At 39.6% G+C, this 20,506-nt stretch overlaps 2 protein-coding genes across 2 annotated transcripts in view; one reads left to right on the top strand and one right to left on the bottom strand.

The window, feature by feature from the left end:
• The window catches only part of fars2 (phenylalanyl-tRNA synthetase 2, mitochondrial), a 742,839-nt gene extending 726,813 nt beyond the window's left edge, over nt 1-16,026 (bottom strand). Inside the window, exon 1 of the mRNA XM_051929210.1 lies at nt 15,968-16,026. The gene's annotated coding sequence lies outside the window, so the exon portion shown is untranslated. The remainder of the gene's footprint in view (nt 1-15,967) is intronic.
• A 162-nt stretch (nt 16,027-16,188) lies between these two features.
• The window catches only part of LOC114653563 (LYR motif-containing protein 4), a 379,770-nt gene continuing 375,452 nt past the window's right edge, over nt 16,189-20,506 (top strand). Inside the window, exon 1 of the mRNA XM_028803950.1 lies at nt 16,189-16,315. Within this exon, the coding sequence (XP_028659783.1) occupies nt 16,233-16,315 (83 nt within the window). The 5' untranslated portion in view covers nt 16,189-16,232. The remainder of the gene's footprint in view (nt 16,316-20,506) is intronic.

Genomic DNA, 20,506 nt, shown 5'->3' with positions numbered 1-20,506 from the left:
CCTAAAAGTAGTCTGAAATGAGGAGATTTGAAAAAAAATTATATTGTTAAATGAATAATACATATTCAAGATTTATTTTTGTAGTTCAGCTTTATTAACAGTAATGTTTATCAAAATTTGCAGTGTGTGCAAACTTCACATACAAAAATATTTATATTACCTGATTAAATGGAATGTCAATTGGAAATTTTTATTATTGATTTATATGAATGGAAAGAGCAAAATGAAATACAATGTTTTCATCAAATGTTCAAAATACACATAGCTCTAATTTCCACCAAGGATTTAAAATGTGGCTTGTTACAGAGATCTTGACCGACACAATGGTAAGATGGAATCAGTAACGGTTAGCATATTATATTTCTAATGTCAAGACAGATTTCAGGTTTGAGTTTAAATTCAGCCTGGCATGCATGTCTTCATACCACAAGAGATTAAAACAGTATGGACCAAGAAAGAATGACAGAACAAGCTGCACGGAGGTGTCTGCAACATTGCTTTTGCTGTAAGAAATAAAAAGCATACATAGGCATGTTTACTTATAGGAGGTAAAAAATGAACAACATAAAACTGTCATAATTCTACAAAAATTAAACAAAACAAATGAATAAATGCAAACTGTGGAAAAAGAAGTGAAGTTTCAAGACCTATTTCTAATAGGAGGTTTCAATTCAAAGCATAAAATTGCCAAAGAAAAAATGCATTCAAAACTAAAAAATAGCATATAAACTGTTAACAAGTTTTGACTTCTAATTAAGTTCCCCATTTGGGAGAAACTCCCAAATATTACACAGCAGCTTTTATCATTTAAAGGTGATATAGATATCAGTACTATGAAGATCTTTTTCTTATGCTCACTTCAATTATGCTAGTATTCTTAGTACAGGTCTATAAAGGCCAGGATAGATGAATTTATGAACTTTGCTGTGACACCTTAAGGGTATGTACTATTCCAAGTGCAAAGACAGTTGTGGATATGTTACATAGTACAATTTATTTCAAATAAGCCAAATCTGTATTAATTTACCTTTCAAATTTGAGTATCATTTAAAGCAAGGTTTCCTATTTCAGGGGTGTGGCAAAGAGGAAGACTGCATCTATTTCACCAAAATTGAGAGAGGGGGGCTGTCCGATTTTATCATGGTGCAATTGGTGCCTTGTAGTGTGCCATCAATTTATTAATAAGTGCTCTTGATCTATGATACGAAAATAACCAAACATTGCCTGAGAATGACCTAAAGTAATGTGCGTTCTCACAGACTCCTTACTGCAGGTGGAGCATTCATAAAGGCATATACTGTAACTTTAGGATAACAGAATTTGGATCTTGCAATGATCTGCAGAGAAAGGCAAGTTTTAGTCTTTCTGTGCAAGCCCTGATCATAAAACCTCACTGATTTCAAGGTCTGAGTGACATTTTTGCCAGGGGGAAGACAATGAGGACTTAATTAGATGCAACAGCTGTTGCTTACACTCAGTCCATCTCTCCTGCTGGCAGTCCTGGCAGTAGCACAGCAATTTTAACTGTGTGGCACATCTGTTATTGAACTGTAGTGCAGGAGTTATCGGGGGACAAAGCTTGTTGACTGCATTTCATTACTTAGCAGTGCACTGGAACCTGTTGTTTAATGGGGTCTCCAATATCCCGAACCCTTTGGCTATTAATCGTGTGTCATTTCCTCGTGGCACCTGATAAAAATTGTGACATACCAAACCCCCATATCGTCAAATCAAGTATGCAACCTTCATGGGGGACGCAGTTACAAGATTACTGAGATTTATAAAGGTAAACTGCTAAATTTATATTAAACTTTTATGGACAAAGTTAAACGCTTATTTTTTTAGTTTATTTTGTTCACCCGCAGTACTGTATGCAGTTCAATTTGTATTTCAAAAATTAGACATTCAAGTTCTTCATCTCCAAATATGATATTTCTTTTGTAGGAGCTGCAAACATAAATCAAGCATTTTCTAGGGGTGCAGGGTATAGAAAAGGTTGGGAACTACTGACTGGCGTGAAACTGTAAAGTCCAAAAAGCACAGGTACAAAAACCTCTTTAAAAAAATGCCCACTAGAGAGAAAACACTGTCAAAAACCCTTACTAGAAACTGAAAGGGCCGAGAACAAATATTTATAAAAATAAAACGTTTATTTTCAAAAAGGCTCTGCAATACACAAAGTTCCGAAGAGCAGAAGCAATTGCCTGAATAGGCAAAGTGATCCACAGTGAATAAAGTCCCAATACAGAATCCAAAAATCATAGTCATAAAACAGAGCAGAGGAACAAAAATGTAATAAACACAGTCCCGATACAAAAACCAAATACTGTATGTAGCTAAAAGACAGAGTATAGGGCTGAAAATTCATAAAATCACAAAGCAAGGCAAAAGCCACAGTAAATACAAGAAACACTCCACTCCCTTGCGCATTCACAATGAACCGACAGGAACTATGGGAGGCCCTCCCTTAAATAGCTGGAGGCTCTGTTCCTGGCAGTGATTTGTTGGTGGCACCAATACAATGGTCATAACCTAGGCCAGGCCCCGTTACCAAAACACACATAGAAAAATGTGCATTATAAACAAAAGATACATTAATACAAATAAATGATGCAAAATTAAATATGACAAGAAACACAACTGTGAACAACAGCCAGGGGGAAAATGCTGGCTGAAACATGACATTGATTTAAAGGAATACTGCACCGAAGAAATTATATTTTATATGTTACTTATGCTCATGGAGAGGAAAAAAGTTTGATACAACAGAAGCCAGTAGTAACCAATACTGTACAATGGCAACAATGTGAAAAATTTCAATGGAAAAAAGAAGAAAAAACAAAAAAACTAACATTACTGGTGTCATATAATTGTAGGAAAATATCCAACCTGGGGAACCAACAAAATGTAGGAAAAAGAAGGGACCTTAAGTTGCCCAGACCCCGGGATGACAAAACAGTGTAGGAAAATGAGTCTGTCAGCTTTAAATTCGGAAATATCGGTAATTCATTAAATAATTTGGTAAGGCACCTGGTTATCTGTGTCATTCAGGATTGACTTTAAAATTCTGCTTATGGTTTATAAAGGCTTAAATAATCTTGCCCCATCTTGTATATCAGAATGTCTGACATCTTATATTCCAAATCGTAAAATTAGATCCTCAAATGAGTGTCTCCTTAGAATTCCAAGAGCAAAACTTAAAAGAAGTGGTGAGGCGGCTGTTATGCACCTAAAATCTGGAATAGCTTGCCAATAGGAATTCGGCAGGCTAATACAGTGGAGAACTTTAAAAAACTGCTGAAAACACATTATTTTAACATGGCTTTCTTATAACTTCACTTTAATTTAATCCTGATACTCTGTATATTCAATTCATTATAATAACTATTCATGATGGCTCTAAAATCCGTACTAACCCTTACTCTCTCTTTCTGTCTCTTTTTCCGGTTTCTACTCAAAGCACCGTGATGTTCCAACATTGATGGACTAAAAGCCAGAAGTCTGCATGACCATCATCATCAAGTCCTTCCGTGAGAACCCTAAATACAAAGAGGACCATTTCATTTATGTTAGGTAGAATGCCCAGAGGGGACTGGGAGGTCTCGTGGCTTGGAACCCCTGCAGATTTTATTTTTTTCTCCAGCCGTCTGGAGGTTTTTTTTTGGTTTTTTTGTCCTCCCTGGCCATCGGACCTTACTCTTATTCTATGTTAATTAATGTTGTCTTATTTTAATTTCTTACTTTGTCTTTTATTTTTATTTTCTTCATTATGTAAAGCACATTGAGCTACTTTTTGTGTATGAAAATGTGCTATATAAATAAATGTTGTTGTTGATATCAGTTCAACATTGATTTACTCCTTTGTTATCAAATGAAATATTGGCTCATCCTGGTACATAAAATGTCTTTCACCTTCTCCGCTTCAATAACACGATTAAAAACAGGAAACCCTTTTTCTTTCCTGCTTTAATATGCAGGTGGAGCATTCATAAAGGTAAATACTGTAACTTTAAAAGAACAGAATTTGGATCTGAAAAAAATGGAATACCCATTTTTTTATAAGACCTGGAAACAGGATGTGTGGATTCAGTGTTAACCTTATTTTTACAACCAGTCATGAACTCACTTTTTCCATAGTACACCCATCCATCCATTCTCTTCCGCTTATCCAAGGTCGGGTCACAGGGGCAGCAGCTTGAGCAGAGATGCCTAGACTTCCCTCTCCCCAGCCACTTCTTCTAGCTCTTCCTGGAGAATCCCAAGGCGTCCCCAGGCCAGCCGAGAGACATAGTCCCTCCAGCATGTCCTGGGTCTTCCCCTGGGCCTCCTCACGGTTAGACGTGCCCGGAACACCTCACCAGGGAGGCGTCCAGGAGGCATCCTGATCAGATGCCCGAGCCACCTCATCTGACTACTTTCGATGCGGAGGAGCAGCGGCTCTAATCTGAGCCCCTCCCAGATGACTGAGCTTCTCACCCCATCTTTAAGGGAAAGCCCAGACACCCTGCGGAGGAAACTCATTTCAGCCGCTTGTATTCGCGATCTCGTTCTTTCGGTCACTACCCATAGCTCATGACCATAGGCAAGGGTAGGAACATAGATCGACTAGTAAATTGAGAGCTTCGCCCCTTTCACCACGACAGACCAATGCAGAGCCCGCATTCCTGCGGATGCCGCACCGATCCACCTGTCGATCTCACGCTCCATTCTTCCCTCACTCGTGAACAAGGTCCCGAGATACTTGAACTCCTCCACTTGGGGCAGGATCTCGCTACCAACCCTAAGAGGGCACTCCGCCCTTTTCCGGCTGAGGACCATGGTCTCGGATTTGGAGGTGCTGATTCCCATCCCAGCCGCTTCACACTCAGCTGCGAACCGATTCAGAGAGAGCTGAAGATCACGGCCTGATGAAGCAAACAGGACAACATCATCTGCAAAAAGCAGTGACCCAATCCTGAGTCCACCAAACCGGACCCCCTCAACGCCCTGGCTGCGCCTAGAAATTCTGTCCATAAAAGTTATGAACAGAATTGGTGACAAAGGGCAGCCCTGGCGGAGTCCAACTCTCACTGGAAACGGTTTCGACTTACTGCCGGCAATGTGGACCAAGCTCTGGCACTGATCGTACAGGGACCGAACAGCCCTTATCAGGGGGTCCGATACCCCATACTCTCGGAGTACCCCCCACAGGATTCCCCGAGGGACACGGTCGAATGCCTTTTCCAAGTCCACAAAACACATGTAGACTGGTTGGGCGAACTCCCATGCACCCTCCAGGACCCTGCTAAGGGTGTAGAGCTGGTCCACTGTTCCACAACCAGGACGAAAACCACACTGTTCCTCCTGAATCCGAGGCTCGACTATCCGACGGAACCTCCTCTCCAGAACCCCCGAATAGACTTTTCCAGGGAGGCTGAGGAGTGTGATCCCTCTGTAGTTGGAACACACCCTCTGGTCCCCTTTCTTAAAGAGGGGGACCACCACCCCAGTCTGCCAATCCATAGGCACTGTCCCTGATGTCCATGTGATGTTGCAGAGGCGTGTCAGCCAAGACAGTCCTACAACATCCAGAGCCTTGAGGAACTCCGGGCGTATCTCATCCACCCCCGGGGCCCTGCCACCAAGGAGTTTTTTGACCATCTCGGTGACCTCAGTCCCAGAGATGGGGGAGCCCACCTCAGAGTCCCCAGACTCTGCTTCCTCATTGGACGGCATGTTAGTGGGATTGAGGAGGTCTTCGAAGTACTCCCCCCACCGACCCACAACGTCCCGAGTCGAGGTCAGCAGTGCACCATCCCCACCATATACAGTGTTGACACTGCACTGCGTCCCCCTCCTGAGACGCCGGATGGTGGACCAGAATCTCCTAGAAGCCGTCCGAAAGTCGTTCTCCATGGCCTCCACAAACTCCTCCCACGCCCGAGTTTTTGCCTCAGCAACCACCAAAGCCGCATTCCGTTTGGCCTGCTGGTACCTATCAGCTGCCTCCAGAGTCCCACAGGACAAAAAGGTCCTGTAGGACTCCTTCTTCAGCTTGACGGCATCCCTCACCGCTGGGGTCCACCAACGGGTTCGGGGATTGCCGCCACAACAGGCACCGACCACCTTACGGCCACAGCTCCGGTCAGCCGCCTCAACAATAGAGGCACGGAACATGGCCCATTCGGACTCAATGTCCCCCACCTCCCTCGGGATGTGGTCGAAGTTCTGCCGGAGGTGGGAGTTGAAGCTATTTCTGACAGGGGGCTCTGCCAGACGTTCCCAGCAGACCCTCACAACATGTTTGGGCCTACCAGGCCTGACCGGCATCCTCCCCCACCATCGAAGCCAACTCACCACCAGGTGGTGATCAGTTGACAGCTCCGCCCCTCTCTTCACCCGAGTGTCCAAGACATGTGGCCGCAAGTCCGACGACACGACCACAAAGTCGATCATTGAACTGAGGCCTAGGTGTCCTGGTGCCAAGTGCACATATGAACACACCTATGCTTGAACATGGTGTTCGTTATGGACAATCCGTGATGAGCACAAAAGTCCAATAACAAAACAGCACTCGGGTTCAGATCGGGGGGGCCATTCCTCCCAATCACGCCCTTCCAGGTCTCACTGTCATTGCCCACGTTAGCATTGAAGTCTCCCAGCAGTACGAGGGAGTCCCCAGAAGGTATGCCCTCTAGCACCCCCTCCAGGGACTCCAAAAAGGGTGGGGACTCCGAACTGCTGTTCGGTGCATACGCACAAACAACAGTTAGGACCCGTTCCCCCCACCCGAAGGCAGAGGGAGGCTACTCTCTCGTCCACCGGGGTAAACCCCAATGTACAGGCTCCAAGTCGGGGGGCAATAAGTATACCCACACCTGCTCGGCGCCTCTCACTGGGGGCAACTCCAGAGTGGTACAGAGTCCAGCCCCTCTCAAGGAAATTGGTTCCAGTCCAAGCTGTGTGTCGAGGTGAGTCCGACTATATCTAGCCGGAACCTCTCGACCTTGCGCACTAGCTCAGGCTCCTTCCCCTTCAGAGAGGTGACATTCCACGTCCCAAGAGCCAGCTTCTGTAGCCGAGGATCGGACCGCCAAGGTCCCTGCCTTCGGCCACTACCCGTAGTAGTGTCCATAGTACACATACTATAAAAATCTTGAATCTCACTTTCATATTCATACTGTATTACAAAATTGAATCACGTATTATAAGGTGTCATAGAATAAAAGATATCCTTTTGTTAATTATTATCGTGCTTTTCTTTTTCTTCCACAATAAAAATTTCCATTGCTTTTATTTCAGGCACTGAAAGCACACAGACTTTCGGCTTAGGCAATGGAGCTACTGGTTAAAGATCTTTCACCCAGTCATACAGCTAATGGAACTATGATTCATAAGATTTTAGTTTGCTAAAAACATCATGACAATTGGCAGTTCTCCTCGGTATCTCTGACATTGTGCTGCTAAAAAGAGAGTGTTAGAGTAACTGATATCGGCAAGGAATTAGGTTTATTCCGCTCTATTGTTTCAGTCCACCTGCCTTTTTTCCAGCCAACCTCCCTGAATTGCCGTCTGGCAAAAAGGTATGTGAGCAACTGCAAGAATGTCATTAACTGGAACAGAAGATGCACCTGCACTTTAGAAACTGTAATGAAAGTCAAACTCACAAAGGACTCTGGCAAAAACTGTAAACACAGTCAAAACAAGAAATGCTAGGAATTAATAAATACAACATGTGCTATTGTTTTATAAATATCTCATACTCCGTTTTACTGTGTCACATGATCAATTAAGTCATCACCAATTCTACTCCCACCTGCTGTCTGAATTTTCCAGAAATTATTACATTTGTGTGCTAAATTGATAGCAATCTCTAAAGAATTATCACTCCCATTAGTAGTACACCTATTATTTAAATTATTATTCATGGCATTTCTAATTTCAAGAACTAGTACTGCTTCATTACACTGAGTGTCTTTTTAGCAATTTGAATTGCACTGTAAAATCTCTAAGTGACTGGTCCACTTATTTTGATGTAAACAATTGTGGTATCCCCCTAGTCTCACTTTCATGTATATGTGGCGGTGTGGTGGCTCTGAGGCTAGGGATCTGCACTGGCAATTGGAAGGTTACCGGTTCGAATTCCGTACAGTAAATGCCAATAGGGACAATGCTCTGTTGGGCCCTTGAGCAAGGCCCTTAACCTGCAAGTGCTGAGCACTTTGAGTAGTGAGAAAAGCGCTATATAAATGCAAAGAATTATTAATTATTATTATTATCAAATGCTGACAGAAATTCAGGAAGATCAGTGCAGCAGGGAAGCAGATTAAAATACATTACTGACAACCATTCGAAATACCCTGTTAATAAAACATAAATTATGTATGCTGTCTTTATTTTAACCTTTACAAAAGTCTCAGGGTGCAGGTTGAATTTAAGTTGACATTGCATTTAAAGCCCTTGCAGACTGTAGATCACTTGCGTAATGCTTAGGTTTGGAAACAAGCAGTTTCTGTACCGCTGCTACACTAATACACTGTTAATCTTTTTTAACTGTATCCCCCAGTAGATCATTATATGAAGCACTTACACAACTCCACTGAAGCATTTACTCTGTAAAATAAGAAAACCTTCTCCTGTTAAGTAACCTTTGGCAGAAGCTAAGGACCAAAGGGTGAACATGTACTTTCAAATAGGCAAAGCTAAAGATTAATTAATTTGGCAGGTAAAAGCCTGCAGATTGAAACAGGGAACCAAATGCAAAAATTAGCACAAAACTAATCTTAAAAACAGCAATTGACTATAATAAATAAATCCTAAAACAAATTAATATACTTTCCCCTCATAAGTGATAGTTTTATTCTAAAGCTCAGACAAATTACTGTGCGCACTGCCAACTCTTTTTCATTTACCAATTTTTTTTAAAGAAAATAGCATTATATTTAACCCACCCCCGGGTTTGGTTTATCGGGTATACAATTTAAAGAGATTGTTATTTTTATGGGAATAGTTACATATGCATTATTTTCACTTTTACTTTAAAACTTTTGTCAAAAAAATACTTGTCCTTTATTTCCGGCCCCGGGTGTGGTTAAATTTCTTTCTCGCAGGATGTATAACGCTGCTCGCCGTTTGAAGGGGGGCTGAACGCACGCTAAGGAGATGCTGTCGGATCAGCTGTTGTCTTTCTGCTCCTGGCGAGCTGCGTGTTCTGCTTGTCGCATAGCCTGTACAGCAGCTGTCCTTTTGCCACTTCGTTGTGAGGGGGGGGTGGGGGGGGGGGGGGGGGGGTGGGGGTGGGGGTGTAACGCACGCTAAGGAGAAGCAGTCGGTTCATCTGTTGGCTTGCTGCGTGTTCTGCTTGTCGTTGTTTTAACAGCTGGGGGCACATGAAGTGTGTCTGCCAAAAGCTTTCCAACAACTGCTAGGTTAGATGTTCATGAACTTGTTTTAAAGGTTGTCTCATGTGACTTTAAAGTGTCTCTCTCGGGATGTCAAATTTTTTATTCCGTTTTTGGAGAGACATTGTGATAGCGCAACGTATAACTGCCCGTGAGTGAATATCATTTCCTTTTCTCTAATAAATAATCCGACTTTTTCTAATGTTTGTCTCTGTGATTTGTTAATTGTCAGAGCAAAAGCTATTCTCACGGGAAACTGTAAACATTTTAATACGAATGGCATATCAAGATCTCCTTTGGTGTCTAATGTTATTCGCAAAATATATACATTACCTTTCTTTTCACCTGTTAAAATTTGCATTGCTTCTCCGTGATCATTAATATACACCAGGACCGAATTGTGTTTTCTTCGAAATTAAACTTGTTGTTGCTTTAATTGTTGCGGGACCACAGATTCTCATAGCGTATGGACCATTATTGTGTAAATCTACATTTTGAGCATTGACTGATGCGAAGGCGAAAAGATTATGTAGACTCCTATATTTTGCCTGTACTGTTTGTGGATTCTGCTGTGGGCTGGCACCCTGCCCGGGGTTTGTTCCTGACTTTGCGCCCTGTGCTGGCTGGGATTGGCTCCAGCAGACCCCCCGTGACCCTGTTTTCAGATATAGCGGGTTGGGAAATGACTGACTGAATGACTGTTTGTGGATTTCACTTTCCCCAAACATCAAATTTTTTAATTCTCTTGGATATGCCTCCTCATTGTGTAGAAACACTACTTTCCCTAATGGCAACATGAATTAGATGATATACAAGTCTCTGACTTAAACTTTAAAGCCTTACAATATTTCCATACTTCTGACATAACACCTGTCTCCATATATTCGATCTCTATTTGCCTTTGTTATTTCACCGAGTAATAATTTCTCTTTGTTAGCACTAATGCGATCTTTACTATCTTTTCTTGATACTTTCAGATTTTTCTGCTTTTATATTCTGTAACCTGCTCTGCCTGTGTTTCACCCCCTCATTTTTGAACCTCTTTATGACATTTTACTTTGTTTTCTACTCTGTCTTTTATTTCTGACCTCACTTTGTCCTGCTATTTTTTCAATTACACCTGGTCCGTGATAATTATTTTCCCTTTTTTTGAGTAATATTTTCCGTTAGTAAAGATCGCATTAACGCAAACAATCTTTTTTTTGATACTTTTGAATTTTATTGCTTTCATATTCTTTAGCCTTTTCGAGTTCCACTGCTTTCTCTTATCTGCATTTTTTTCTCTCCAATGCTTTTGGGTCTCTTTTCTCCACGCTGCTCTTTGTTCTTCGCTTAGTCATTGACGTTTCATCTAGAACATATTGTCCTTATACGCTTTATATGAGCTGACAGCACAGTATCTGTGATCAGATTGGCCACGGAGCGTCTTGCGGGTCTTTTAAGTGTCTTCCAAGAAGATCACGTCTCGTCTCCGTGGTCTTCCAAGATTTTTTTATAACAGAGAGATTATATCTTGCCATATTTTAAACATGTTTTGAACAGATCCTCTAAGTGAGAATTTATTTTTTTCCAATTTCAAATGGTATGGGACATCAGTTACCTACTGAATTATGAACCGGTGGGCTGGGATTCTTCCAGTTGAGCAAAAGCATTGTTGCCTTTTATATAGCGAGATGCCATCACTGGTCACAACCTACCTTTTAAAGGGGATCATTGCAAAAAACTATATGGTGGGACCCATTAAACTAGCTCACACAATGGTGACGCTCATATGTTGTGTTCAGATGATATGGAAGCTTTTACAAGTTCGCACTTGGAACATTTCACCATCCCACTATGAGGCATTTATGTGAATTTCGGCTAGATTTTTGCAAGAAATGCAAAATGGCTGATTTGATACTTGGTCTGCACAAAAAAACACTAATATTTTCATAAAACAATCAACAGCAAACTGAACACATTAGAAGTATGTTGTGTCATTTTCAATGCAACTGAATCACAAAAATTACATTTTTGTTTGACCAGGTTATTATTTTGACCGAGGATGGAAAGTAAGCATCACATCATAAATGTGGCTAATTTAGGTAGCACTAATTTCTCTAAATGGCACCACTGGGAGCTTCTACGTTGAAGGTAATTAATGTGAAATTTCCCATAGGGAAACTCATTGTTCCATCTGTGCAACTGTACATAAACGCACCGATAACAAACAAAACAGTGATTGGCGTATTCCATGAATTGTGCTTAGCAAGTAAACCTTGTTTAAATTGAGAACACAGGTCTGTTTGTGCCAGTTTTTATTCCATCAAACAGGACTAAGGCAAGTTGCACTTGGTAACCACAGCAATTAAGTGTTGTCTCTTAACCTGCTCCACTCCAGACTAAACATGAAGCTTAGTGGAGTGTTGTGGATTGAAAGTGAAATTCATGACCGATGAGAAACAAAATCTTGGAGAAAGTCCTACGGCTTTTTTTTTTAATTTCACCAGCAAATCTGATGTTGATGAATTTTCATTTAAATTACTCTTATATGCTTATTACAAAATGGTAAACCATAACAAACAAAACTATCCGTTTGAAACTAAACAATACATAAATTGTTATTACACTTTTTCTTGTCAATGACAGGATCTTATCTAATGTTGCTGCCATCTTACTAATAGTTCTTATGCTTAAATTAAGCTGATACAGTATGTCAGTTAAAAAAACTGTTCCATAATGTTAAAATCATCAGTTATAAAAAGTACCAATTCTAAGTCAGTAAACCTCTAAGTGTAGAAGTGCAAATAATGAATAGAAAAAAAGGCCATTGTCACTTTTGATATACATTGTCATGACAGTATGTGTAGATATACTGTATAATAAAGAGTAATTCACAGTAATAAATATATTTGAGCAATTTAATGGTTTAATAATAGTCATATACACACACACATACATATACACGGTATACAGATCTTATATATAAACGTCTATGTGTGGAAGTTTGTCTGTCTGTCTGTCCAGCCTGAAAGTGAGAGGTGGAGTCGGGGTAAGGGCTACACCTCCAAGGAAACAGAAACGTGTTTAGCCACTAATACACAACTAAGGCAAGCACATTGGCAAAACGAAACCTCTGAAGAAAGAGACACTCGATTAGCCGCTAATACACAAGCGATGAGAGCACGTCGGCAAAACGAAACCTCCTAGGAGAAAGGTGCCCAGAGTAGTTCCTTTCAATTACCTGACATCTCTACATTTCAATTTGTTTCCTGACGATTTCAATACAGGTAAAATTCCATTAAAAACAAACTGCCAAGGACTTAAAAAATATTTAGTTGCAATGAAAATTTCATAGTACAGTAATCCCTCCTCCATCGCGGGGGTTGCGTTCCAGAGCCACCCGCGAAATAAGAAAATCCGCGAAGTAGAAACCATATGTTTATATGGTTATTTTTATATTGTCATGCTTGGGTCACAGATTTGCGCAGAAACACAGGAGGTTGTAGAGAGACAGGAACGTTATTCAAACACTGCAAACAAACATTTGTCTCTTTTTCTAAAATTTAAACTGTGCTCCAAGACAAGACAGAGATGACAGTTCCGTCTCACAATTAAAAGAATGCAAACATATCTTCCTCTTCAAAGGAGTGCGCGTCAGGAGCACAGACTGTCAGAGAGATAGAGAAAAGCAAACAAATCAATAGGGCTGTTTGGCTTTTAAGTATGCGAAGCACCGCGGCACAAAGCTGTTGAAGGCGGCAGCTCATACCCCCTCCGTCAGGAGCAGAGAAAGAGAGAGAGAGAGAGAGAGATAGAGAGAGACAGAGTTTGTTTTTCAATCAAAAATCAATACGTGCCCTTCGAGCTTTTAAGTATGCGAAGCACCGTGCAGCATGTCGCTTCAGGAAGCAGCTGCACAGAAGGTAGCAACGTGAAGATAACCTTTCAGCATTTTTAGACGAGCGTCCGTATCGTCTAGGTGTGCGAACAGCCCCCCTGCTCAATCCCCCTACGTCAGGATCAGAGAAAGTCAGCGCAAGAGAGAGAGAAAAGTAAGTTGGGTAGCTTCTCAGCCATCTGCCAATAGCGTCCCTTGTATGAAATCAACTGGGCAAACCAACTGAGGAAGCATGTACCAGAAATTAAAAGACCCATTGTCTGCAGAAATCCGCGAACCAGCAAAAAATCCGCGATATATATTTAAATATGCTTACATATAAAATCCGCGATGGAGTGAAGCCGCGAAAGGCGAAGCGCGATATAGAGAGGGATTACCGTAATGAGATTCTGTATTTGTCACTATAGCGTTTTCTTTAACATGCGTCCAGGTGTCTGCAATCATTTCAATAGCTTCTTTCATGTTAACTTTAATCTCCTCCTGTCTAAAAGTTATGCTGACAAGAATTTTTCTCAGCATTTTCTTGCGATAATACAATTTCAGGGTGTGAATGATGCCTAAATCCAACGGCTGAAGCACTGCTGTGCAATTGGGTGGGAGGAATTCAACGCAAACATTATCTAAATGTGAAAGCATGTTGTGGGCAGCACAGTTATCAATCAGAAGCTGAATTATCCTTTTCTTCTTCTTCATATTGTGAGGTTTCTGAACTCATGATACAAACTGGGAAATCTGGTCAGCTACTCATCCTGATGATTTTCAGAAATCTTAAACATAGTGTAACCAGGCAGATCTCTGGATGTCTGAAGCTAGACTGTACATTGGAGTCAACGCTACCTACTTGGAGCTCCAGGGTGGAGGCTCTGGGCTGCAGAGATATATCCTTGGTCCAAGTACCCATCCAGCTCCTCCCCATTCCATGGGCTGCAGCAAAGACAGGACTCAATCCTTCTTGAGTTAACAAGAGACACTCTACATTTGTGAAACAGACTTAGTCTCGATTGGAAAATGAGGCTTGTTCAAGAGAGGTTTGCTCACTTAAGTCTTGATTTTATATGTGCACTTCATGGAACACCGCCCACCCACTAGACAGCAAGCCCATGTAGGATGCAATTGTGTTTTATATGAGTCTCATATGGGACCCATCAAATTGTGCACCCAAGGATCATATGGCCCCATATGGATTAGTACACTTTATAATTGCCTTGTATAGGTGTGCTTTGAGATAGCAAAAACCTAGACACTTTGGGGATCCCAGAGGAATTGGTTGGGAACCCAGGCCTAGATATCATTCACCTGAGCTTAAAACGATCAATTAAAATAATGGAAGATTTAATAACCTATGTGTACTTATTTCATAGTACTTATTTCATCTTTATCCAAGGTGGCTTACAACAACTGAAATATAATTGATTTTATTTCTTCTATTATTCTAATTGGAGTGCAGGATGCTGAAGTGACTTGCTGATGGTCACATAGTGTTGGTAAATGAATTAGAACTCCAAAGCCTTAACTATGCCACACTTAAACCAGACAAATAAGAAATTGTAAATCAATAAACCGTTCATTATTTCAAAACATTGCCTCATGCATAGGTTGGTGGTACATGTTATCTAGACCAGAGGTTCCCAATACAGCCATTTGAGACCCAAAACTGTCCAGAATTTTGCTTGCTTCTGGTATACATCTACCGGGCAATCAATAACAGTTATTAACCTATATGAGCCCCATATGACCTTTAGGTGCACCATTTGAAGGATTACATATAAAACACATTTGGAACCCATATAGTATTCACACCTCTACAAAACAGATAAAACAAATGACAGCAATAAAAATAAATAGTAATTGAACTAAAATACTAACACGTACATAAATCGGGAGGGTGTCGGATACATGTTTAACAGGCATCGCCAATGGTCACTTTTGAAAGTGTGGTCAAGGAGAAAAGCATTCGAGTCATAGGTGCATGTATGCGTGATAGTATCCTTTTTATTGTCATTCAATGCTATAAACATGATAAAGAGGAAGAGTCTCACGAACGCACATCTAGAATGACTAACAAGAATTGACACGAGAAGATAAAATACAACATTAAAACTGTCATTATGTCACCATTACGGCGGGGTATGTTATAATGCATAACTCCTAGAGAACATATGCAGACATATTTGATAAATGATGTACATTCTGTTTTGTGTAGTGCGACTCCGTTTCTCATCGCATGATGATGATGTGCCTATTTAAAAAAATGTGATACGGCAGGGCCTCGGAAATATAACACGCACTGCTAATCAATGAGATGAATTGTATTAAGTAGATTTGAGAATGGTATACGTATAATAAATGCAGTGTGCGCAGAAAGTCAAACTTGTCTTGAAGAATACACTACTTTGCTCCTTGGAATGCCTACTATGATTTTACTAATTTAACTGCTTTACGAAATTAATTTTATTCCATATACGTCACTTGAACGACAATACATTTCATATGAAATAAACTATGAAAAATTATAAATATTAAGGCGACCCTTAATCTGCACTGGAAGAAAAAAAATGAAGTTTAATCGAACAGACTTCAGACAATACCTTAAAAGTCATGGTAAATTTATATCACTATCTATATCGGAAATTTCTTTAAATCTAAACGGCAATTAAACTCTATAACAAAACCTACTCCGAACAAACTCCCTGCCGAGTCTACTCACCTTACTTATCTTGAGAGTTGTTGTCACTACCAACGTGCATTACTGGGTTCACTAGGTATATTCCTGTCTTAATTTACACACTTATGAGCCATTACGTATCAGTAAAACATTACTATAACAATGGATATGTAAATAATGTTTTTATTATACTTTATGTTATAAGTAATTACTCTCAAATAAAACAGCTTCGCGGAAATCTGTTTTTATTTTGATCAGGACATTATTGAACAGCAGTTGCTTAGGGGCCTTTACATTAATCGGCAAGATGGCGGCGTCCAGAGTGCAAGTGCTGTCCCTTTACAAAGCGATGCTTAATGCGAGTCAGAAATTTCCCTCCTATAATTACAGGTAAAGGTTTGTTTGTGAGCACCTGTTAAGTCACTGGGCGCACTGAGACGGACTCTTTTGTTTAACCTTTGTTTTGGCTAAGAAGCTACTACTAAAGTAAAAACTCTTCAGACTGTCATAGAAAGTTAGCGTTTTCTTATGTTTTATAAATTAAGTGTGAGGACGTCTCCCCGCTAAAGTTTAACCTTATGGTACTAACAAATAAATATTAAGCTCTGTGAGACGACATCTTCATTTATTAATAATTTCGAAGAACTTTATGGTGATAATGATATTTCATCTACAATTCGAAGTTGTATTGTTTTTTTAGCGCACGTTGCTGTGGCCAAAACAAGCATCAATGGCACGTTTCTGTAGTTTGTTTGTCATTTTATCGAGTGTCTTTCAGTCCTTTGGCATACAGGGTTACCTAATTTTGAAAGTCTAAACCGGGATACCTGTGTAGCGTGAAAGTATGTGTGCTATCTCATGGCCACGCAGAAAATCTATTCTGTTTTGTTTAATGCTTGCTTTGTCTCACCATCAGAGTGTGATCAGGACACAGAGAAAAAAGCATCCACATGATCACATACACTTCTTTACAATGCCTGAAGTGGAAAGAAATAACTGCCAACTCTGTTTTTATCGACTGCTTGGTCCTCCTCGTGATGCGTCACAAATTTTGCAATTTTTTTTATTATACTGTATACATAAATTATACAAAAAAAGTGTCCAAGAGTCCCCGTTGGAGTTCCCGTACAAGGCTTCGATGGTATTGCATTTCTTTTGTGTGATTGTTGGTTTGATATTAGCGTTGGTTGAGCCACGTTTGTTGCACAAACATAAAACGTTTTTTAGATAGACAGGTTCTGAAAGCTATAACATACTGTTGTAAATAACGTTCGGTCACTATTTTATTAATATCGTTACCTCACGGCATTTTCTAGTTTTCGCATTCAGGATTTCATACACGGACTTAAGTACACGAATATCTCCTTAGTGTTAAAATGTACGCTAAGAAATTATAACTATGTTTAAATTTGACACCACCATGTATCATTCTTTTGCATTTGGCATCATCTTTTGTGTGATACACATCTCCCAATGTGATTTTTTTTTTTTAATTTTTGGGTTATTTTAGTATGCAGTTAAACAGTGTTTTGAAATTTAGTATGCAATTTTGATGAGTCTCATTTCAATGACAGGTATAACGTAAAAGGCGCTATATAAATAAAATGTATTATTATTAACGTTTCTTATTAATGCAAGTATTGATATTCACTTTCTTTATGAATTTAACAATACTACTATATACTAATAAAATATTTTTGAATTTAGTCGATAAAGATGTAGTATAAGCTATTTATAAATCAGACATATGAATGAGGAAATCTTCGGTATCCCCCTGGAAGAGGTGGCAGGGAAATGGGACGTTTGGGCATCTTTGCTCAGACTGCTGCCCCCATGACCCTGACCAGGATAAGCGTCAGAAAATTTGATGGATGGATGTCCATATAAATGTAGAATTAGACTACTGAGCAAAGAAAATAATGTGTGTAAATATTAAGTTTGCTTTACAAAGTGTCCACCCCCTTTTTTTGAAGCCACCGTTTCCACTTTAGGGGGTGGTAGGGCATTTGCAGATTGTAATATCAGAATCATTCTGAGGATTTGAGCCAGTCCAATGCAGGGAACATACTGACAGGGCAAAGTCAGAGTTTCCTTTTAACCTGACCTGCATCTTTCTACGTTATGGGAATAAACAGATTATAAACCTCTTAATAATGTTTATAACATTTTGATATTTAATTTTAGAGTTTACTGAATGTGTTGTTGAGTGTAAGAGTGCTATATGAAACAGTTGGGCTATGTGGAAATACTATTTTGAATGATTTTAATAGCAAAGGGAATGTGCAAAAATAAATATGTCAAACAAGTTAAAAAATTTGGGCTATGTGTAAATTCTATTCTGAAGTATTTCACTAGCAAAGGAAATGTGCAAAAATAAATACAGTATGTCAGACAAGTTAAAAAAAAAAAAAAAAACAACAAAATGGGCCAACGAAAACTAGTTGCTGCTTTTTTTATTAATACGGAAAGTTCAGGTTCAAGCATTTTATTGTCATTGTGTAACACAACGAAATTACTTTTTGTGACAGCCCCAAGGTGCATTTAAAGAAAAATCAAATAATTCCAAATATGTTGTATACAGTGTTAAGTGATCAAGTAACCAGAGCAAATTATTATTGCTCAAAGTACAGCAGCATAAATTTATTGCACCTGTTAATGAATAGTATATTACATATTATACTGTATATTGTATTACATTAGTATATTGCACATTACCAATATAGCTTATTGGATACGTTCAATTAAAAATGATCTCAGACTGAGGAGATTCAGAGTTCAGAAAGTTTATGGCAGATGGGGGAAAAAGCTATTTTTTAGTCTGTTTGCGCATACACGCATTGACCTAAAGTGTCTGCCTGATGGGAGGAGCTCAAACAAAGAATTTTCAGGATGAGTTTGTCCTTGAGAATGTTCTTGGCAATGATAATTGGATTTTCTCATTGTTGCTTGAATGCCGTGGGGACCACAAGGTGATCATTTTACAGGTTGAGACATAGTTGGTCAATACTGGGCAAAACGGTATTGAAGGAAGTCTACTCTCCTCACAATTTCTTATACCCTGGTTAATGAAAAATGACACTGACAGAATCCAATTTGAGATGTGCATTATTCAAATAGAGTGAAAAAAAACAAGCAGGAGTGGATTAAAATGGGTAGCATAGTTCAGTGCATATTCCAAAAATATACTCTCTCTTTACAAGCCTTTAAGTGTGATTTCTTCTTTAAATGTTTCTTTCTATTAGTGTTGCGTGGTATACCAGTACTGAAGAAGTATGGAAAAACTCAAAAGTTAAAACAGTACAGTACCATCATTTCGGGATTGTTGCTACCAAAAATAAATATTAGCTTTACTGTCAAGCAGCCAACTCCCCATCCTAACCTTTTCCATTGACATTCGATATGGTAGTTGCGGAAGAACATCTGTTTCATAGACTTTGCAAAATGAAACTACTTGCTTCGACTCGATCAGAAATTCACAGAGGAAATTGCTTTGATGCAATTTGGATGTCTTGGTGATCAAAAGGGAAGCAGTGCATAATATGGCATGGTGCACCAGGGAGGCTGGAGTAAGATTGGGGATTTTAGGGTTATCCGTTGTTTAATTCAGAACCATTTTGGTATAGGTATTGAGGTCTGAAAGCTGGTATCAATATTGAAGTAAAAATGTTAGTACCGGTACAACACTACACTGAACTCTTTATACTGGTTAGAAAATGGACAGATTCTTAGACTGATGAACTTCTGTAGAAGTGATCATTATAATCAAAGAATGGATGCCGCCTGCTTTCATTTATCAGGATTTACGTTTTTTTTTTTTATTTAAAGTCATTAATCTTATTTTTTTAATCACCACTCACAAATGTATAACAATACAAGTTAAACGAATACATGCACAAATCTATTTCTGAAGTAACTCCATAATGCAATAAAAGTGATAATGATGCAACACTGTGTGCGTAGTGTTGCCTGTGAGTATGGTACCAAATTTTTTTGGTACTACCGATACTATAACAAAGCTACTATTAATATGTTTTCAGAGCTTTAGTATCAACTGGGTAGAAAAATTGGTTCTTGTGACATCACTAGTTGAGGATGGATCTTACCTTCAAACCTTTGGCTTTGACCTTTCCCAGATGGAACTTCTAAAATAAAATTAACACTAAAATGTAATTCAATTGGAAAAGTAATATACAGTTACACTTTATTAGGTACACCTTGCTAGCACTAGGTTGGACACACTTTTGTCTTTAGATGTACTGTAATTCTTCGGGCATAGATTCAACAAGGTGCTGGAAACATTCCTTAGGGATTTTGGTCCATATTGACATGATAACATCATGCAGTTGCTGAAGATTTGTCAGCTGCACATCCATGATGTGAATCCCCTATTCCACCAGATCCCAAAGGTGTTCTGTTGGATTGAGATCTCGTGACTGAGGCGGCCATTTGAGTATGGTGATCTCATTGTCATGTTCAAGAAATCAGTTTGAGATGATTTGAGCTTTGTGACATGGTGCATTATCCTGTTGGAAGTCACCATTGGAAGATGTGTACACTGTGATCATAAAGGGATGGACATGG

This window comes from Erpetoichthys calabaricus, chromosome 6 (genome assembly GCF_900747795.2).
Source record: "Erpetoichthys calabaricus chromosome 6, fErpCal1.3, whole genome shotgun sequence".
Taxonomy (NCBI): Eukaryota; Metazoa; Chordata; class Cladistia; order Polypteriformes; family Polypteridae; genus Erpetoichthys; species Erpetoichthys calabaricus.
The sequence above is the reverse complement of the archived record's forward strand: the minus strand, read 5'-3'. Positions and strand labels throughout refer to the sequence as shown.